The following is a 21372-nucleotide window of genomic DNA, read 5'->3' as shown; positions in this document are numbered from 1 at the left end:
AAATTAACTATATAACCCTTTTGTGTCCTTTTTACCAAAGCGCCTATCCAGCTGCATTTTTAAATCTTGGCCTTCTTCCAGGAGGGGCATCCATGTCTTCCTATTTTATTTTCATTCTGTGAGGAAAACCAAAGTCAACCATTTATCTTCAGAACTCACCAATGTCTAAAGCTCTACCAACACCATTGTATGACTGTACGTTAAGCTATTTTCTCTTCAATTTACTTTTAGATATTGGGATTTTTTGTGAGGGTTCTCTTTTTTCTAGACACTGAAAAGCGTTCAGCTATGGATAAGGCAAAGTAGGTTGTAACTCAGTTTAGTTATCAGCATAGCCTGGCAAAGGTGATGTAGGAGTTATGTTTTCTCCCAAATAGAGAGATACTGCAGTTCACCTAAACAAGTCTCAGTTTGTAAGTTGCACATGGATCTGGGTTTGGGAATATGTGGTTGAGGGCTAGGAGTAATTTCTGTTGACTGAAGGGATTTTTGCCTGCTGCAGCCTCATCTCTCCCTGAAATGTGAAGTGGGGTGGGGAAGAGTAAGGAAGAATGTGTGACAACTTCCTCTCTTTCTATCACCAAACATCTACCACTAAATCCAACTTCTTATGCATACTGTTGTTTAATAAAAAGAAAACCAGGCCACAAAAGCAGCTGCTACAATATAGAGTTGAGATTTTATTTAATTTTTTTACATAAAAATCTCAACATAAAAAAAGAACCAAGCTTCCAGGCTGTATAGCTGATGCCTTCCAAGACCCCAACAGCCAGTGAAGTGAGTCAAGCTGATTTACAAAGACTGAGGGGTAGACAGCAAGGGCCCAAAGTCACTCCCTGGTGAGCCTTACAAAACTAGAAAAGGAGATAAAACTCATCACACAAAAAGTCTGTACAATCACGGGGTTGTACATAATCTTGGCACAGAATTTGGATTTCTTGGGAACTCCGCTTTAATTTTTCCCTCAGGAGACTCCATGTGGCTGGAATGAGAACCGATGGTCTGTAGTTTACAGTCAGAAACACTGTATAGAGACAACCATTCATTAATAGGTTTTTACAAAGAGAGATTTATTTTCTTGATTAAAAATCAATGGAGTTTTTTTTGTAACAAGTTTTGACTAAAATTAAAATTTCCTTTGTATTCTCACATGATCCCCCATAATTGTTGGTGTACCAAACACAACTCAATATCATAGTTGAACAACTCTAAAGGTCTCCTTGATAGCAAGTTAGTCATCTTAACTTTATGGGCTCCTATGAAAGAATAAATCCATCTTGAATAAAAGGCCTACTGCATACCATGCTTCTACCTTTAATGGGAGATAAGGCTGTACGAAGTGCATACGCATATTGGAGAGAAAGTTCCACAGTGGAACTCCTACACGGGATCAGCACGCAGGCCAACACAGGGAATACATGCTGATTTGCACAGCCATCCAAGCAGTCTGCATTATAAATCATTCCAAGCACCAGGCTCAAGTCTGCAGTAGTTGCACTGCTACTCCCTGGAACAGACTTGCTGCAATTACTCCAAGGAATTGTCTTGCAAACATCCTATTTGCATTTTTGAAGTATGATGTATACCTGCAACATAGGAGGAGGAGATGGTGTAGTTCAAATTTTAAAAATGCTGCAGTTGGACTGTTGCTTCAAGTGATGCAGACACCCGAAATGGAAATTTTAAAAATAGATGTTACTAGATTGGACAGAGAGAAGGTTCTCTTTTTTTCCTACGAAGGTTGCCAAAGCTTTGTCAGGCAAGTATACATGATATTTCCCAGGGACTGGTGCATTTTGCATGTGAACTTCCCAGTCTCCAGATCTGCCATTTCCTATCCTTTCATATGAAAAAAGTCTCTTGAGAAGTGATCCAGCACTAGACAAGTCTACATTTAAGACGAACCCTATTTCTTCTGAGCAGAAGGGTAAGATACACCCAAATTACCAGCCATTCATCCTGAATTTAAAGCCAATTAAAAACAAAAATTTTTAATTAAAAAAATGTTTTATAGATCAACATGATCTAATATGTATTAACAATTAGTCAGCAAAGCCAATGGCTCACAAAATGAAGTTGGTTGAGCTGGTGAGACAGCAGCTCTTTACTTTCCCATCTTGAAAATTAATGGTTCATTAGTTGTCCAACGCAGGAGGCCAATCGACATCCACCGACTGTAAAAACAGAGGGGAAGAAAACACAATTAAATCAGGAATATGACAAGTAATTTCATCTTCGTAGTTCTACACTGAAATGGGTTTATTGAATGCATATAATGCAATTCCAATCCTGCAGCTCATCAGGTCTCATCTTACATTTGACACAGACGAAAGATCATGTGAGAGTTAAAGGTAAGCCAGCAGGTGCTCTTTGGAGGGAGAAGGGGGCATATGTAGTAAACAAACTACAACAATAAATTACACCCCAGCATTAGGCCCCTTCTGCATATGTTTGCAAGTGGATTTTGCTATTCCACACAGTTAAATCCAGGTACAACGTGCATTCAAAGTGGACTGAAAGTGCATTATTCTGCATGTGTGGAAGGGACTTCACAGTCCAGATTTTCAGGGTAAAACTGAAAATGTGGAAGAACAGCACACAAAATGGATTTGTGCATCTGTTCCCCAGAGGAGCAACAACATTTATCCTGAGACTCTCCTTGTATGGATACTGACTAGGGAAAGGGGTGCTGTAGAGAGCTATGAATTTTGCAGGGGTTAGATATGCTTAGCTGGTGAGTCAGAAAGCCTGAAAATAATCCAGTCTGGATTCCAGTCCTTAATTCCAAAGCGGGGCAAATCCATTTTTCTCACTATGAAATAATATAGGATGAAATACCCACTTCTACATCCAGCTCCAAGATGTCAGCAGTCGTCCCTAACAAAGAGCCGATATTGGGCTTAGTCCTTCCAAAGTCTCCGTGCACAAACTCTTTGATATAACTATATCTTCAGTTAGGGAAATCAGAAAGAACTAAATGCCACACAAGAAAGCACGACTGACAAGACACAGAAAGGGCTACAAAGGTGGTGGTGGGAAGACAGAGGTGATGTGTAAAGTCAGCTGATTCTGGAAGGGGTTTATGACTATTAATAACATGCTCTACTCAGCATGAAACTTAAAAATCTGTATCAAAGCAAGCAGCATCCCATTCGAAGAAAAACCAAACATCTATTTATTCATTACACATCCAACCAATCTTTCCTCTTAAGGAGCTTAGGGTGGCATACACAAGAGGATCACATCAGCACACTTCGTATCTGCTGGATTGTATTTATATGTAGCTGGCTCTGACCCCAGGGCAACCAGCCACTGACTAAAACAAAGGAAAGATTTGAACAGCCCTTTTAAAATGATGTCCTGAGTGGGTTTTATTCAGAAGCTCACAAGTTCAGAGGGCTCCGGAAATGGGGTTGCTGCATTACCATCTATCCCAGCATTTCAACTAAACACAAAGATGGCAAATGCAACTGTGGTTCATTTTAAATGTATGCCCCAATCCCAGTACTCTGAATTAGTAACAGATTGCTTCATGTAACAGGTTGCTTCATGTGGTCGCTGGGAAGCAGCAGAGAATACAAAACCCATTATGCTGTACTCTGGAGAGCTAGATCTGAATGAGATAGAACTGAGTTCAAAAAGATCATTAGACTTCTTCAGGCTGGTAAGAAAGGACTTGTCCAATCTACTCACAGGGTTGTTGTGATGGTAGGAAGGAACAATAGGATACAAGAGTGCAACACCATCAGTCACAACGGCCCCTTTTGGAATTTATCCTCAAGAAGGATACGTCCCTGCCTGTGTCTTTAGATATAGCCGGAAATGATGCTCATCAATGTACTCTGAACGTATGGTGTGGATGACACGAACCCGGACAGCTAGAGGTCGCCGGTGAAGTACCCGAAGAGGAGTTTTTTGATCAAGTTTTAATTCCTGTTCAAGGATTGAAAACAAAGGAACAACCACAAAAGTAGTTACACAACAAAACACACAGATGGCCCCAGACATTTTGATACTCTCAAAGAAAGCCAAAATCCTGTGTAAAAAAATGATAATACAATATAACTCAACAACTGACTACTTCTTGCCTTTTAATGAAACACTCAAAAACAGCTGATTGAAATGGACTGCCCCACCCTGTCTAATGCAATGCACAGGAGTGGAATTTAAAGAAAATGAGCTCTTTGAGGGCTGCCAAGTGGAGCTGGGGACAGAGAGTTCAATCAGAAAGATGTCAGTAAGAAACAGTACATTATATAGGACAGGGATAAAGAGCAAGGGAAAGCCACCCTAGCCAGGGCCAGTTTATGAGAAATGGAACAGTCAGGTAATTTTAAACTCTGTGAAGGCCCGTCCTTCACAATTAATGGCAGGCATTCTGAAAACGATAATTCATAGAATGCATTGAGTTGGGAAGTTGAAAAGGGAAGTTGAAATGGGAAGTTGAAAAGGAAAATGGTGTTGAGCTGGGTGCAGCTTGTCCATCTTTTACTACTGCTGGTGTTTGGGATCCCCACTAGTGAGCAAGGATGGCCTCAAAATCCAGCTCTGATGAACCACTGAAAGAATTCCTACAAGAGACTAGCCAGCTGCCAAACATATTTGGAGTTTCTTGGTTCCCCAAGGATGACCTCAACAAAGACCTCAAAGTCCTTAAATGTATGATTCTTTATGGAATCCCCTTCCCTCTCTGCTTCCAGACTATGGTGAAACAGGAATGAAAAGTTTCCTTCCAAAGCAGTCACAGACTAAATAAAACAAGAACTATAATCCCCTTGTATGTCATAAAACCAATAATATATGCAGAAAGCACCCAACCTTCATGCTGTCCAGAACTGCAATATCTTCATTCTTTATCTCCTTTTCTGTCCATATTAAGGCACTGTAGCTTTTGGTCTTGTCTTCCTCTCCTTCCTTCATATGCCCAATTGCCTCTCTACAAGGAAATAAGTTAGACACAACTACATAGCATTTTGAAAGGGGAAAAGGACACCTCCCCAATTCTTATAAGAAACTGGATTGCATTAATGGGAGGATGTTTGGAAACATTTTTACATGAGCTGGGTGGGATTTGGGCAGAGCTTCTGTTCCTCCTTGGCTGAAGGTAGTTTGCCAGGGTAGGGCTAGAGGCATGGATTGTAGGGTAAAAGCACATAAACCATGGCTCACAACGAGCCTGCCCAGTGGATCTGGAACCGGTTCAGGAGTTGCAGCTTTGCCGTATATTTATTTTATCTAAATGACATTTTTTTCTGTTTCTTTGTAAGCTGCTTTGACAAAGTTTGAGGCTATCTGACAAGCTGAGGCTGGTCTGTGATGTATGAGCTGGCTCTAGACATAAGCACCGTAAAGGGCAAACTCTTGTTCTCCATCCTGCAGAATGCAATAAAACAGGGCAATACATACTAATGTAAAGCCAAGTTCTTTAAACTCCCTAAGGCTGCAAGCTGAGGTCCTCGGAACAAGTCTTAATGAATAAGTAGGGTTTACTTCTGAGTAATCAGAGGATAACACTGTCAGTTCTGCAGTGCATTTTCATACTTGCGAGTATCTGCAAAATTGTTCTACTTATGCCAGTCATCAGAAAGAGCAAAGAGCTCCTTGCAAGGAAGGTCTCTTGACTTATTGAGATCTTGCACACTTCTGACTCGACATTTCACTAGTGGCTACTGAAGTTTTTCTTGTTTTTGAGTGCTTGCTGAGATTTCCAGGAATGCCTCAGTAGTCTAGAGACATACAAAACACCAACACCAATTTTGACAGTTTTGGGGGCGAGACTGATTGTAAGGGGGCGAAACTTATAGGAGTCTTATATAAGTTCTACAATGGCCCAAATACACGCTCCTAGACTACTTGCCTCAGCCTGTACCAATTGTGGAATGTGTAAGTCCAATTGCTGGCAGGAAAATAGGGTATTTACAAGGGGGGAGGGGTGGAACCAGCAGCTTTAATTTAGAAGCACTGAGGGGCATACACAGCCAGGGCCTCCGTTTCTACCAGAGATACCATGACTGAACCCTATTTGTCATCTTGACCATGAAACATGAAGTGATCATATAACAAGAGAGCGAAGAGATTATCTACAGTTGCATTAATGGCGTAGAACTGTACAAAGTTAAGGATGTGAGAAGGATCCTCCATGCGTCCCAAATTAATGTTTGAAATTTTTTTTGTAAATTTTCAGCTATAAGATTTATAAATATCATACATGAATATAAATTGTTTCCTTCTGCCAATCATGGCTTTATCCAATTGCGAATTATATAACCATAATTGTGAATTATGTTCCATCTTGTACTCCTCATTCATTCTCAAAGGGGTATGTTCCAAATAACCTCTCCAGGTGCTCAAGGTACAGAAAAAATGACAGTGCTGATTACTCTATTTTTAAAATCTTTATTCAAGAACCTGGACACTCACCTGGTAACAATTTGTAAATCACGAACTTGGACTTTGTCTGATGCGTTATTGATTGTCTATAAATTTAAAGAAAAAAGAGAAAAGACTCAGAATGGATTCCACACTTTAGCAGGAAAAGAAATCAGAATTCCCTCAAACCACGGTTGCTATCATACAGTTGCCTTGTTTTGTCTGCAGGGAACAGCTGGAACTGGCTTGACCTCACAAGTATCATAGTAAGCCATTTATTTGGATATTCGTGCCCAATTTTACTCCCCAATGGGGACTCAAAACAGATTACATCATTATCCCTTTATTTTATCTTCAAAGCCACCACCCTGTGAGGTAGTTTAGTTTGAAAGAGAGTGTACTGGCCCAAGGTCCTGCAGTGAGCCTCTGGTGGGCTCAAATGCAAGATTTTCATAACTTGCAACCTGTTTACCTGCTGAAGTGCCTTCATTTCCTCTGCAGTCAAATGCACTCTCCGAGGATTCACCAACTCAATTGCGAAGGGCCTTCCTGTCAATAATTGGCCAGCAGGGGGCAGTGGAGGGGGGAAGGGTGATTAGATTACAATAAAAAACATTCACAACTTTGCAAACACCTTAGAGAGTTCAGTAATTAAATATTCAAGATCTGACAAAAAATGAAGGTAGAGTTTGGGCTACAGGAACATTAGCACAAATCTACAGAATTACTTTCCTCCAGAGATGTCTCTGATACACTGGGCTGTTGATTCCTGGATAAATAATATGGCATCCTGAAATATATCTTAGTACAGCATATTTGCAAGTCTTAGAATATGCCTGAAAGTGTGTGGCCAACATCTGGTGAAATCTCAAAAGGCAGAGAGGGAGTTCAAGTTAGATTTCCCACAGCCAGACAGCAAGAGGATAAAGTGCCCTAATCTGGTGTAAAATCATTTTAATCTTTGCAGAGAGGAAAAGATTAGTTTACCATTGCCCAACGTTCTCACATCCACGTCTTCTCTTCCAGAGGATGAAAAATTAAAACCTTAAAAGCAGAAAGGAGATAGTCACTGAACTCACAACCTTACTGATGACAGGTAAAAATTTCAAAACAGTTCCGGATCCTCTGCTACTTTTAAAGGGTTTCATGTGACACTGTATCTTGAGCCATGCTCTGGACCGCATGCACACAATTTAAGAAATGTGAAAGCTTTCTGCTGTCGTGATCTTCCTCCCAAGACATTTCACTGGCAACTTTCCCAATAGCAAAAACTCTGTGGGGTTCATCATGCTTTATACAACAGGGTAAAGGGTGCTTTGTTGAGGTAGCACAAGCTGCCATGGGATATGACCAAGGGACAAACATTTTTTTAAATTCTGTATGCCAACGTAGTAGTTTTTCAGAGAAAGGAGCTGCTGACTTGTTAGCATGTTCACAGAGCACACCATGATCCACTGGCATGCCAGTTCTACATGGGTGAGAGCCAGTACATTAACCTTTTTGGTTAAACTGTCCATATAGACAACTATGTTTGTGCATATATTTTTCTGTACACACATAAACATTATGTAACTTTTAAAAGAGTTCATCACTTGCTTTTTGTCAACAATATTTCCTCCATTGTTTTCTCACTCAACTTGTGGGATGCAGGTCTATGGCCAGTACAGGTCTGTGTGGCAGAACTACTACTGTGGGCATTCAGAAACAGACAGAGAGCCATGCACTTGGTAAAAGTGGATGTGAGGTCTTGGAGGGAGGTGTTATGACAGTACCCCAATAGTTGTCTAAAGACTCAAACTGCTCCAGAACATAAACAAGGACAACTGAAGGTACCCCCAATTTACTTTTAGACTCAGAGAACAGGTACCCTTATCCTAAAAGCAAACAATCCTGACTTGCTAAGATTGTTTTATATTCCAGGCACAAAAAATAATGAATGTTTCTGACAAAGGACAAATATTACAGAAGACTTGAAGGGATTTGTAAGACAATCCCTAACACCTTAAAGAGTGCAAATTGGTCTCTTTCCAGAGTTAATTTTAAGGGCAAAAATTCATGTCCTGAATCCCAGAACATCTGTAAGCAAATATTTACTACCTGAGTATTAGCATAATATCAGTGCTCAAGTTCCAGAAGGCCTAGGAGTTAGGTATACATGTATGAATGGCCATATATCAGAGGTGGGATCCAACAGGTTCTCACAGGTTCCCGAGAGTAGGTTACTAATTATTTGTTTGTGCCGAGAGGGGGTTACTAATTGGTGATTTTGCCCTGTGATTTTGGCATTAGTTGCGCCCTCCTCTCAGCAGTAGCGGCAGAACTTGAAGCAGTCTAGCAGGAGGTGCACCGGCGTGCATGGCAGCCTGCGCCTGCGTGCATTCGTTTCCCGCCCAAGGACCGGCACAGCGGCTGCGTCCTGGCCACAGCCCCGCCCAGGAATGCCCTGCCCCCGTCGTGTCCCGCCCAGCCCCATTGGCGCTATGCCACAGTTTGAATCCCACCACCATGGGAACCTGTTACTAAAATTTTTGGATCCCACCACTGCCATATATATATACTTTCCCCTGACCTCAGGGTAAGGGGTGGGGAACAGCAGCTACAGCAAAGGGGAGGGAATAATGTGAAATCACTGCCACATCTCTCTTCCACTAATAGAGTAAGCTTTTACTTGCACAAGAGGGGAGGGAGAGAATTTCAGTTGATTCTCCTTCCTATTCTGCATGTTATTTTGTCCATGAGGCTGCTCTGATCTCTAAAATCACCCTGTGATTTTATGCTCTCAGTTTATTTTATTTCATTTACAAGATTTATACCTGGCCTTCCAGTTTCTATTGGGCCTTCAAGGCAGCTAACAAGATTTTAATTTGTATGTTATTATTTATCTTAATAGCCAGTAAAATCAACACACAAATACATCATTAAAGCAAGTTCACACATCCCACCATAAATATTTAAGCACTGAATATACACAGCCCTGGTTAAGATGCATATTTTCATGTGTCTATGTGCAAAAGCATCAACACTCACTGTCTGCTTTGAAAGTGGCCATGAGATGCTCTGAAATCAGCTCCTCCACAGAAGACTCCATCTTCCTCTCACCGTCTATAATCCAGGGTGTTTGAGGTAACGTTCTTGAGTATTTGTTATATCTTCCTATAAAAAAAGGAGAATTTATTAATCCTTGGGGTTTGCAAAAAAACAAAAAACAAACATCACTTTCACTTAAGATAGGGAACCCAAGTGCACAGTGAAGTTAATTATTTGTTCACTTCCATATTAATAAAATTTCTCTCACAATGTACTATGGAATTCAAGATTAGTCATCATAAGTACCAACACTACCTGTCTCCTGGCGATATTTTTAATTGGCATTAACTACCCTAAACAATCTAAAAGACATTAATTCAACACAAGGGTGGGCAATTATTCAGAATATAACAACACTATGCAAATAGAAACATGGACCAGAAGGCTGCAGCAAATCGGTACACAACAGATGTAAGTTGTAGACATAATGGCATGAATAGGATCTGCATGTTCTTGGACACTGCACTATCATCAGGGCCAGTTCCAGTTCCTAAGCAGCCTCAAGCACCTTCCTTCCTGGTAGGATCTAAAGTGGGGTGCACAGGAAGTGCTTCTGCAGCTCGTCCTGGAAGAATTTCAGGCAGATAGCAGTGTTGGGGTGCATCTCTTTATTTCAACTGCTGTACTGGTTCATTGTGTTGTAGTGCACTTTGTAAGATTATTTGAGTAACCAGGCTGGGATAAAACCAGGATAAAAATATTTAAATAAATAAATGGTCTATTTTGAGTTTATCTGCATAGTCTTACTGTCACAACAACATCTGATTTTCCTCCAGTATGGAACTCAAGAGTTCTAAGTCACCCTCCCGTCCAGACCTAGACCTCTTTAGAGTCAGTCACAAGTCTCCATCCATGAAGCAATTTAAAAATGACTTAGATAATTACATGACGTTCTTGCGTTATATGAGAATTCAACATCCCTACTTATTCCGCACTGATCTTTAGATCAGAAGAAGAGCCTAGAAGGAAGGGGGACTGCATTTGGGAAGCAAAAAACACAGGCACATTCAAAATCAAGATAAAAGGACTGAAAGATATTTTTTTTTACCAGCCACAAAAACAGCACTATTTGTACACTGAATGTCAACAGCTGAGCAAGGAGTCTTGGGTGAACTTGGAGGACATTGAAAGTTCCTGTATAGGAAGAGATATAAAGAATAATCTTTCAAAAAGGACAGGCTTCCTCACATGCAAAACGGTTAGATGCATGAAACATGCAACTAGAATGCCATTATGCTATCCATCTAGACTTGCTCCCGTAGTCCAGACATTCTGGAGGGCTCTATTAAGCAGCAATAGTGCCATTATAGTATAGTGTATTCCCATGCAAGTCATTGGGAACAGCAGTCTCTGTGCAGTCTCTCTTTTGACCCTTCAGGAGTAATGCAGGCTAGCCTATTGCTTGCTAGGTGTTCAAAAATGCCTTTGTCTAAAAATGTTTACTAGTTAAAAAGCACTTGAAAATTCACACAAGCTTGTTTATTGGGAGCTGCATTTTGAAGCACTCCTCAGTGCAGACTACAAAATATTTTAAGTTGGGAGGCTGGCTGAATTTTCAAGATCTCCTTCTTCCAAAGCTATAAATCAACAGCACACAAATTTGTTCCCTTTCAGTTGCTCCAAAGTTTCAGGCACTGTATGGTGACAGGGCAGGAGGAACTGAGGAGGTCCTGCTAGTTAGCAGCAGCTGCATAGCCTTTCACTGAGTTTGCTCTCCTCTCTGACCACAGGTTTATAAAGCTGGGGCTTCCTGCTGGTGTGAGTCAAAGGGCTCTCAGTCCCTGAGTCCAGCCTAGGGCTGGCCAGAAGATCAATCAGCAGAGAGAAAAAGTCCTGCTTGACCATCAGAAGCTTCCCCCTCTTCCATGGTTGGTTTATTCTTTCTCTCTGGGTATTGTTAACTGCTTTTGGTCCCCACCGGAGAGTAGAATACAAATACACTACATAAATAATATACTAAATAAATAACTGCCCAAAGGGTATCAATCTTGTTGTATGTCTGAAATTCAGGGTGACTGCTGCACATGTGAGCACACCCCATTATGCCCAAAACTGAACTATAGACAAAAGCTGTCTCTGAGGAGAATTTCATTCTTTTTTATTATTTCAAGCCTTAAAACTATGAATTCCCCTTTAATATTTTACTTCTTGCCGTGATCTTAAACAGAGATTTCCCAACTCCAAAGCTAACACAGACTTACTTATGGAAATCATTGTCATCTATCAGATCCAAAGCCTTAACAACGGCCATTCTGGTGAAGACAGACTGCAGAGAAAAGTAACATAGTGTACGTAATCAGGCATGCTTCATTGAGTTCTTTTTGAAATTCAATTCAGTTTAGTAGGCAGACTGGGTACTTCTTTCCAACCACTGGAGGTCAGCTCTTCTGTTGCTGTGCTGGTTGACATTGATTTGAGTGTTTTACCATAGAAAAGTGATTAATAGGCTTTGATAAAGCAAAACATTTCCAGTATCCACTTTTAGTACATACCCCAAAAGGCCAGCCAAACACTGGTCTTTCTGATACACTGATTACATTCTATGTTAATTAAAATATCTGTTTTATTTGGTTTTTTACAGTTGATGCTTTGCTGTCAAGACGAATAATGACGAAAAAGCTCAGGTAAGGGAACTTCCACTGAAACATTTTACCTGTTTGTTTTTTGCTGGTTTGAAGCAACTTGGACATGCTGTGGCACTAAAAGCAAAAACACGAATTAATCACATATATCCTGCTTGTTTGAAAAATCATTGACATAAACTGTCAAACAAGGGCAACAAAGAAAATGTTCTGGAGGCAAATTTTGGTTGAAACTTGGGCTGCAAAAGGCCAGACATCTAAAAAGCTCCCCCCTCATTATCCAGTCATTATTTATAAACACAACTGCCGGTGGGTGAATGTGTCACAGAAAAGGCATTGCCACCTCTTTCAAGCAGGAAGGAATGTCTCTTCCAGGATGGCCCCTCCTAGAAAAGGTACACGTGTCACCTAAAAATAAGCTTCCGCTGCAGGTAAGCAAATTTATTCAGATTTCATCAACTGACTGATTAAAGCAAGTACAGTTTACTAGTTGACACTGTTTCCATCAGGTGAAAGTCTTAGCCCCAATATTTTGCTGGGGGGGTGGGACTCAAGTTCAATTTCTGATATATTGAGTTAGAAACATCTCCATTGGAAGGTGTTGCAAAAAAATCCTTCTCTGACCAAGATGTGGAGAGCCAGACTAGACAATACGCATCTAGACAGACCAAAGGTATGAAGACCAAGAATTGTTTCATATGATTACAAAGAGGAGCCACTAAACACACTAGTTTCCTTCACCAGCCTCCATGTTTGCAACCAGTCAACATCTTCAGTTTCCTCAGATCTTATTCTCAAAGTGACACCTCCTGTGGCAGCCATGTTGTTGCTGTGCCCATCATACCCTGTCAGAATTCCAAATATGCCTGCAGGCTCAAAAACGTTGGGAACCCCTGTGCTATAGGAATATTTAACAGCAACTGCCTCTGCTTGTGCAACCTCTGTCTAAAATATTATTTCATGCTGACTTACAGGAAATGGCAATCCTCATCTGTTTCTGGATGAGCAAAGACCACACTCACTTCAAACAGGCTCTAGGTTGCAAGCAGAGAAAAGAAAGTTATTTTTACATCAGCATTGGTACATTATTTCCCATCTCCCTTGATACACTTCAGTTTGTCTATCCCTTAAGGATCAGTCCTGCAATTCATTTGCAAGCTTTTTTCTAAGTATGCTGCTTTAGAATGCAAGTGTGTTGTAAATCCCTCACATAAAGAACTAGTTCTGAGTATGTATCCTGATTTTGCTGTATGTATATGCTGGCCCATATATTCTGGAGTGTGTGAAGAACGAAGGAGAAGCTGGCCTCTAGATATTTTACTGGGTGCTGGTAGATGTTGCTGGCCAGTGACTGCTACTACAATAGTTAATAGGCCAAAAATATACAGCCAGTTCACTTCACTGGGGTAGCACGTTGCCACACGCAGCATTTGGAGCCAGATAATTTTGTACAGCCTGATGATGATGATGATAATGATGATGATGATGATGATGAAAACAATTTTGCATACTTGTCAAAGTTAAAACTTCTAACGTGGCTCCAGCATTTAAAGCAAGGACCCCCAGGGCTTCCAAGCAAGAAAGCACAGGTGCTCCAAGATCAGGGGTGTAGCTACAGAAAATGGTGCCTGGGGCAAGCATTGAAATTGCACTCCTGCCCACACTCCACTGCAGTGGGGCAGTGGAATGGGGGGGGGGGGGGCACTGAGCAACGCTATCTGTGTTAACTGGGAAAGAGGGAGGGAGGAATGAAAACACCGACACACTTACACTGTGGGAACAATGGAAGGAAAACAGATAGATAGACAGACATCGAGAAATACAGAAAGTACGACAGGCCATTTTAGCCAAGTCTACACAATGAAGCAAAATGAGCTGGTAGCATGGTTGGGGGATAATTGAATTGCTTCACTTCCAACTGCTGGTGGAACATTTTTAAATATTATCCCATGTTAAAAACTATTTCAAAGAGATCAACTAGCAGATCAAGCATAAAGGCTGAAGGGAAGGGAGAGAAGGAGAGTGAGAAGAAACGAAGGGGAAGAGGGAGCTTCGCCAGCAGTGGTGGAGAGACGGGAAATGTCAATACACAACCCTCCCTGGCCACAAAAGCCTTGCAGGTGCTGGGGAAGCGATTCTCAGCAGGGGATTCTGGGTGGGGGAATCCTCAGGAGCCTAAGGATTGCCTCATACAAAATCTGGTGCTCCAGCATGGTCTCCATGGTCCTTCCTCAGTGAGGCAATTTTGGGTGGTGGGTTCTGAGCCTGAGGATTCCTCTACCCAGAATTCATTGCCTATGTTGGGGCAACATAGTTGGGAGGGGGTGCCAAAGGGAAGACTGGCAGGGGGTACAGCAGGAGGCGGCAGCAGGCAGAGCAATGCTCCTCCAATTACTTGCTCCTTGGGGAGAGGGAGGGGGCAGGCAGCCGAATGAGCTCCCCACATGACCTAGAGGAGCAGTGCCTGGGGTTCCCCCCTGTGCCTCCCCCCCCTTATAATGCCTATGTCCAAGATATGTGTTGATGCCTGAATTTCCCACAGCAATATTGTGTAGGATAGGGAGTTGGTCTAAACCCCACATGGATTGAAGCTGAAAAGTGCAGGTTATTGGCTTAGTTCTCCTACTGAAACTGAGGGAAATACAGAGTGCTTTAACTTCAGCTAGTCCGCACTCTTTGCTCTTCCATTACTTCCTTCTGAAATGCAAAAAAGGAGCAAAATTTCTTCCTTTTTCTTGATCACAAGATACCACTGTCGTCTTGTCTTGTGGAACTTCTGGGTCTGGGCTGTACTTCTTCACACATGTTTGAGGGAATTATCCTCTGCATATAGAAAGCCAACACAGGATGTAGCTTATCCTCCTTCCCAACTTGCAAGGTTTACATGCATACCCAAAATGGGTTCCTAGCAAACCCATGCCTTCAGTGAACAAGGAGAGTTTATTTTTGTACTGAGTAGCATTCAAACATATTTCTAGGCTAGATGAGGCAGCTACAACTATTGAACTGAAGCTACCATACTTTGGTCACAGCATGAGAAGACAAACTCACTGACAGACAATAATGACAATAATGTTGTAGACAGTAGGAAACGAGGAAGACTCAACTTGAGATGGACTGATTTAATCAAGGAAGTTGTGGCCTTCAGTTCACAAGACCTGAGCAAGGCTGTTAGCAAGAGGATGTTTCAAAGCTTGTTGATTAATCTGGAGGTAATTGATTAATTTGGCATTAATGAATTAATGGCACTTAACATATTACAAGGCAGCTTCTTATACTGAGGTACAACAAACACTGCAGTCTGAAATGAGACAGCCCAGATATAGACCAATGCACTCAATGGCAACAGGCCCTGTGACAGCACATGTTTTCTTTGTTCAAGTTGCTTATTTATATGTTACCTTTCCATCAGCAGGAACCCCCAGCTCCTCCAAGAACAGGGGGTGAGTAATCCATTTGTATGCTTCCTTCAGCTGAATAAGGTCATCTTTTTCTAATAAATGATCCTGTTTCCTAAAAGAAAAGGGGGAAGTGACAAAACCACTTACACACATACGCTCTCACAGAAAGTTGACTCTGGCATCCTTACAATGTTAATTTGATATATAAGATAGAAGCTAGATGATGTCTAATGGGCCTCTCCTGAAGTAGATATTGGAAAGGGGGAAAATATCAACATGCCTCTTCCCTGTCCTATCAGCCGGCCAAGGGTCCATTGCCAACCAAAAGACTAGCAACTATTAAAATAGAGGATGCAACACCCATTCCACAAATACAGTAAACAGGACATAAGAACATAAGAACAAGCCAGCTGGATCAGATCAGAGTCTGCTACTCGCAGTGGATCACCAGGAGTCTGCTACTCGCAGTGGATCACCAGGTGCCATTGGGAGCTCACATGCAGGATGTGAAAGCAATGGCCTTCTGCGGCTGTTGCTCCCGAGCACCTGGTCTGTTAAGGCATTTGCAATCTCAGATCAAAGAGGATCAAGATTGGTAGCCATAGATCGACAATGCTGAATGGAAGCAAGGCTGGAACTGTTCACATGGAAATAAAAAAGCTTCAGACATGATACTACAGAATGTTCTCGTATTCTTTTTTATTTTATTTTTGTCGTAATGCCAGTAAGCAGCTGAAGTGGGTCGGCCTCTGTCACTGCACTAATGTTGCTGTACTCCTGCAATGGGCATTGCAGTCACTGTGAAAAAAAACCTAACACAAGTGTGCTTGGTCTTTTTAAAAACAAAACATGTTCCTTCCCCCATCTGCCCTGCCAGTTTGCTGGCAACCTCATGGGGCTGAACAGTCTCTCCCTTTTTATTTCAGAGTTAGTCTTCATCTGCACTGTTTTTGTTTGTTTGGGGAGTGGGGGGTGGGTGTTTAATTAATTCATGTTTTCTACATACCTGGGGGAATCCCTTAAATATGTAGATATCCCTGCCTTGTTGGTGGGTAGTCCAGTTTTGCAATTTTTGTGATTGACATACAGGCCAGCTACCATTTGAGCAGCAGTGGCAGAAAAATAAAGCCAGTATCATACAGGTTAAGGGACAAAGTGACTCCTCCACCTATTTCACAGTCCTACCTTCCTAGTGGCAATTTTCAACTAGGTACCAAATGTTCAGTGTTTGCATCACTAAAATAATTTCTATTCATCTCCTTGCTGAATCCTGGCCTGGTTCTTAGTGCAACCTGCCACCTAGTGGTAGGTAAGAAAGAGGCCAAATGGAAAAAAGCATCCTGCCAAAATGAAGTCAGAGTCTGGTAATCATTGCCAGAGAAGAAATCAATGTGAGGAAATGGCTGGAGGCAGAAAGCAAGGAGTTGCTCCTTACTCCCCAAAAGATTGCAAACTAGCAAGCTTCATTCATTTGAAAGCCAGCACTGAGATAGGCAGGAAAAGATTCTCCCCATAAAATACTCACCCCATTTCTTCTTTTACCAGCAGCCATGAGGCATGCTTCAGGCAGTCAGACCCAGAGAGAAGAGACAGGGAAAAATAAAAAGAGAAAGTGAAATAAAGGTTTCATGACCTCCTGCTCTCTATATGGTTAAGGAAACTGAATAGAAATCAGCCACTTCACACCACTGATATGATGATTTGCCATCCCCATGTGTAGAGCTTCAAAATATCCACATCAGCCTTGGCTGCCAAATAGCAAGGAGATCATTTGTCCTGCACCCTGTGCTTACCCAGCCCTGGTTCAGCCACAACTTCTCCTGTGATTTCTGAAGCATCACAAAATCTGCCCTGGCAATATGTATTCCCTAGAGCAAATGTTGCTTTGAGAACAACACTCTTCACCCTCATCAAAGCCACAACTTGAGGATGAACAACAGAAGCAAACACTCACCTCCCGGACGGAAAGCTGAGGAGGGAAAGACACTGAGAACACAAAGCTGGAAAACTGATATTCAGAAGAACTGATCTTCTGGCAGACCTGGAAAAAGAGGGATCAAGAGGAAATACAGCCAGGAAATGCAGCCATGACTTAATTGCATGCTTGGAGGGCCAACAATGTACGTGGGACAGTGATGAGGAAGAGTCAAGAATGGGCCTACAGTTAGGGTGGTTGTGTCAGAGCAATGCAGTTGCTATGGGCACCATACCAAAATCTCAGACTTATAGTCTGTGTTCTTCAGCCCAAAATCACAGAGTTCTGTGATTTGCACAAAAGCACAGCACAAAGGAAGTACTATTATGTTGACCGGTCAAAAGAAGAAGGCTGGCCATCTAGCATTTATACCAGACAAGGCTAAGACTGAGGTTTCACTCAGCCCGCCAATCACCCTTGAATCAGTACTGAGAATACCATTTCCTTCTGAGCTACAAAAGGCTTTTCAGGCCTGAGTGCCCAGCAGACCAGGTTCTCAGCAAGGGAAAGGCCCATGGGACTAAAAATGCAATGCTGGTCATAGATCGTCCATTTGAAACCCACTGGTTTTAACAGCCTTAGATTAAATTAATTCTGCACCGGATTGCACTATAACACATAGAAGAGAGCCTCACTAGCAGACACACATGCACGGCAGACTTATCAGTTGAAAAACTGACCGACAAAACTTCTGACTGGCTGACACTTACTGCTTTGACAAAATTCATTTCACAGAGCTCCTGCAGAATTCCCAAGCACACCGTGCAAACAGAAGGCCTTAAATCCTCATCAGTAGCATTTCCATCCATCTCTGCATTGGTCAACTGATGGCTTCCATTTGGGGTCTGTTCTTCCGCTTCTTCTTTGATGCTCTCAAATCTGATTCTTTTACATGGTGGCTGCGCTGTTTCACAAAATGATTCACTCTCACTAGTATTGTTCTGCAGGAATGTGTGTAGTTCACAAAGCAACTCCTGATCAAACAAGAAAGCAGAGTAGGACTTTGTTGGAAGGGAATCACACATAGCTTCATTGTCCAGTGAGCTTCACTAATGAAGTAACACAGTCCTGGCCTTAGAGCAACAGACTGTATAAACCCATTGCTGACTTTCTACATAGGGTGACCTAACCCTGAGTTTAATTTGAAGGGTGGCAGATGTTTATCTGTCAAAAAACTAGAAGACAGGAAAGGTCTCTAAGGTTCTGTGTAAAATGCAAAAGATCATGCTGGAAATGTATCTGTGTCATTAGAAGCAAAGACAGAAAGATACTTCTGGGTCAGGAAATAGAGCAGAATGGGCACTGGGCTTCCAGGGATGTGACAGTAAGAAAGACCAGTTGGGAAGGTGGAGAGGTGGAGAGGAAAGCAAGCAAATGGGCTGGACAAGTCAAGATGGAGACCTTCTGCTGGATCAGAGAGCAAAAAGGACATCCTTGGTCAATCCCAGCTGTTGCAAGTGGTTATTTCTTCATGCCACACACTGTGCAGGAACACTTCACTTCAACCCATTCAAAACCCTTGTCTCTTCTTTCCATGTGAAGATCATGCGTGCTCTAATCTCCCCACCTACCAACCTCCTTCTATTTCCCGAAGTCCTACTGAATGTTTTCCTTGCTTAGACAATAGGACCATCGTGGCCGGAAAACTGATTACAACCACCATATCACACATCATGTACTTTAATTTAATCAAACCTTCTCAGGACGTCTGTATGAAGAATGTAGATCCACACGGCAGAATCTTAAAATGCACCTTGGGCATGCTCCAAAATTCAGTAGCATCTGAATAATAGGTTTGTCTTTTTCGGACAATTCAATCATGCTGGAGAAGTCTATACTTTAAAGAAACAGATGTTTAGTCTCTTTTTATTGTAGCATAGGGAGGGAAAAGAATAACAAATCATATGAATTCAATAGAAAATATCTTGTCACAATAACATTGTGATCATCGTAATACACGCTATGTGGTTATGCCCTTTCATGGCAGAGTAAGGATTCAAACCTGAATTTCCCAAATCCCGGTCTGACACTTTAACCACCACAACACACTGACTCCCATTCTACAGTCACTCAATTGGTGACCATCAGCTACTGACGTCAAACCAAAAACATACAATTCAATAATATATTATCACATAAAAAGTACTGCATCAACTCACAGCTAATTTATGGTGACCCTGTAGGGTTTTAAAGGCAAGAAACATTCAGAGGCAGTTTGCCATTGTGTACCTTCACATCAGAACCCCAGTATTCATTGGAGGTCTCCCATCCAAATACTTGCCAGGGTCAAAGTTGAGAGTGTGTGACTGGCCCAGGTCACCCAGCCAGTTTCCAGGGAAGAGTAAGGTTTCAAACCTAGGTTTCCCAGATCCTAATCTGACATCTTAACCACTCCACCACAGTGGCTTGTGCACATGCCACCCTGCAAACAGGCCAAATCAACAACTGCCCATAAAGTACATACGCTTTCTGGAATGGCCTGCTTGAAGAGATCAGAAAAGTGCCCACGCTCTCATCATTATACAAACTATATTAAATTGAGTTGTTTATTATAGCTTTTCTAAAAAGGCAATAGGGTTATACCATAATGGAACAGTTCAAAAAGATGTTTTCAAAGAGAGAGGGGCTATAGATTATACCACTTCATATAGGACATATTATCAGTTTGCTGCATGTAATACCTTGTTGTCACTCCATTGTTTTCTAGTGATATTACAGATTTTAGCAATTCTAGTATTTGAACATTGCTCAGTAGATGTCTTCTCATGTTGATTGTATCAAACTATGGACACTCTTTGCATGGACTGCTATTAGCTTACATTGTACTTTGATCTCAGTAAATTGTGTCTGTAGTGGATTCCGCACAGCATATTTATAACAAGTTGCAATCGTTACAAATGAACTCATTTTTTCCTTTTTATAAATGGAAAACGAATTCATTTATAACAATGGCAACTCATTATAAATATGCTGTGCGGAATCCACATGTTCCCCTCTATACGATGAGGATAACAATGATCAGCCATACATTGGGCTGTATCAGCAGCAGCAGCATGGCTGCAACACAGACGCCCTAAACAAAACTATTTTCTGCATTCACCCAAACAGCCTGCAGACCCCAGGATCTGTAGAAGAAATCTTCCAAACAAAACGCTCTCACCCGTTTTGTCATTTTATCAATGCTCCTGACACGACTCTCCCCTAGGAAAATTAAGGTCGCAATTATCAAGCAGCAGCAAGTCCCATTCAGGTCGACGGGGAAAAGTGTTTAAGACTGCACAGTAGTTTTCTCCATCTCTCTCAATAAATTAGACCCATACAACCACCCATTCGAAAGGAGCAACTATTACACCTCTGTCGTACCGTTTACTTACCGAGACAAGAATTTTTGAAAAAAAGACTTATTGGGGGAACAGCTTACGAGTTGCACTTGAAAGCCATAACGCACCCTTCCTCTTCCGCCCTCCCGTTCCTATCAGAGCAGGGAGCAAGAGGAAACAGCCTGGCAGAAATAACAGTTCCGACTCCGGTTTATTCAGTACTAACTATAAATTCCTATGCATACGTACCTTTGCAATAATAAACCCTACCGTATTCACACACAGCTCTGAGTATACTGAGTTGGTATATTTGAGGTTGCTGCTCTCTCTGACTTGCACCGACTGCCCAGAATCTCAGATCGAGAGGCTTCATCTCACCTGCGGTTCCATATCAGATCACAGAGATTTATAGGAGGGGGGAATGAAGAAGCTGGAGCAGAGAGAGGTGTTAGGAACTACGTGTGATTTTGCTGTGTAAGGGGCTGGGATGAGTTGCTGCACATCAGGTGCTAGCCTCTCGACGAGGTGAAGGTGAGCGAACGTGTTAGGAAGTAGAATCCACAACTAATCTACGAAAATACGGCTGTTTCTTTGATTCAGCAGGTTAAGATGCCAACACATTAAGAAAAGTCAATTGA

The 21372-nt window shown here is 41.8% G+C and overlaps 1 protein-coding gene across 5 annotated transcripts; it reads right to left on the bottom strand.

Annotated features, from left to right (window-relative positions):
* Positions 1 to 657: 657 nt before the first annotated feature.
* On the bottom strand, positions 658 to 20876 carry PUS10 (pseudouridine synthase 10). Of its 5 annotated transcripts, XR_007246260.1 has the most exons (19): positions 20575 to 20768; positions 19110 to 19246; positions 18125 to 18388; positions 17394 to 17480; positions 16965 to 16999; positions 15440 to 15551; positions 13011 to 13072; positions 12110 to 12155; positions 11658 to 11722; positions 10505 to 10590; positions 9397 to 9522; positions 7357 to 7413; positions 6842 to 6918; positions 6421 to 6476; positions 4819 to 4936; positions 3791 to 3933; positions 2843 to 2942; positions 2068 to 2174; positions 658 to 1024 (listed from the first exon to the last, which is right to left on the bottom strand). XR_007246260.1 is itself a non-coding variant. In XM_048517839.1 (18 exons), the coding sequence occupies exons 2-18, from the start codon at positions 19233 to 19235 to the stop codon at positions 2136 to 2138; spliced, it is 1599 nt and encodes a 532-aa protein (XP_048373796.1). In that variant the 5' UTR covers positions 19236 to 19251; positions 20789 to 20876; the 3' UTR covers positions 658 to 2135. The 5 variants fall into 5 exon arrangements, 3 of the variants coding, with proteins under 3 accessions (XP_048373796.1, XP_048373804.1, XP_048373788.1); XM_048517839.1 differs by lacking the exon at positions 20575 to 20768 and adding an exon at positions 20789 to 20876 and having other exon boundaries at positions 658 to 2174; positions 19110 to 19251; XM_048517847.1 differs by lacking the exon at positions 20575 to 20768 and adding an exon at positions 20789 to 20858 and having other exon boundaries at positions 658 to 2174.
* Positions 20877 to 21372: the final 496 nt, after the last annotated feature.

This window comes from Sphaerodactylus townsendi, linkage group LG01, assembly GCF_021028975.2.
Source record: "Sphaerodactylus townsendi isolate TG3544 linkage group LG01, MPM_Stown_v2.3, whole genome shotgun sequence".
In the NCBI taxonomy this organism is placed as follows: domain Eukaryota; kingdom Metazoa; phylum Chordata; class Lepidosauria; order Squamata; family Sphaerodactylidae; genus Sphaerodactylus; species Sphaerodactylus townsendi.
Note: the sequence above shows the minus strand (reverse complement) of the source record. Positions and strands in the feature narration are given on the sequence as shown.

What these genes read in the sequence shown, in the direction of transcription:
- PUS10 (XM_048517839.1), bottom strand. Translation starts at nt 19,235, where the DNA reads ATGATTGAATTGTCCGAAAAAGACAAACCTATTATTCAGATGCTACTG. An exon ending in CTGGTAAAAGAAGAAATGGG is followed by an intron (nt 15,552 to 16,964) that starts GTGAGTATTTTA and finishes CTTTTCTTTTAG; the next exon opens with GAAACAGGATCATTTATTAG. An exon ending in CAGTTCTGGACAGCATGAAG is followed by an intron (nt 3,934 to 4,818) that starts GTTGGGTGCTTT and finishes ATCCTTGAACAG; the next exon opens with GAATTAAAACTTGATCAAAA.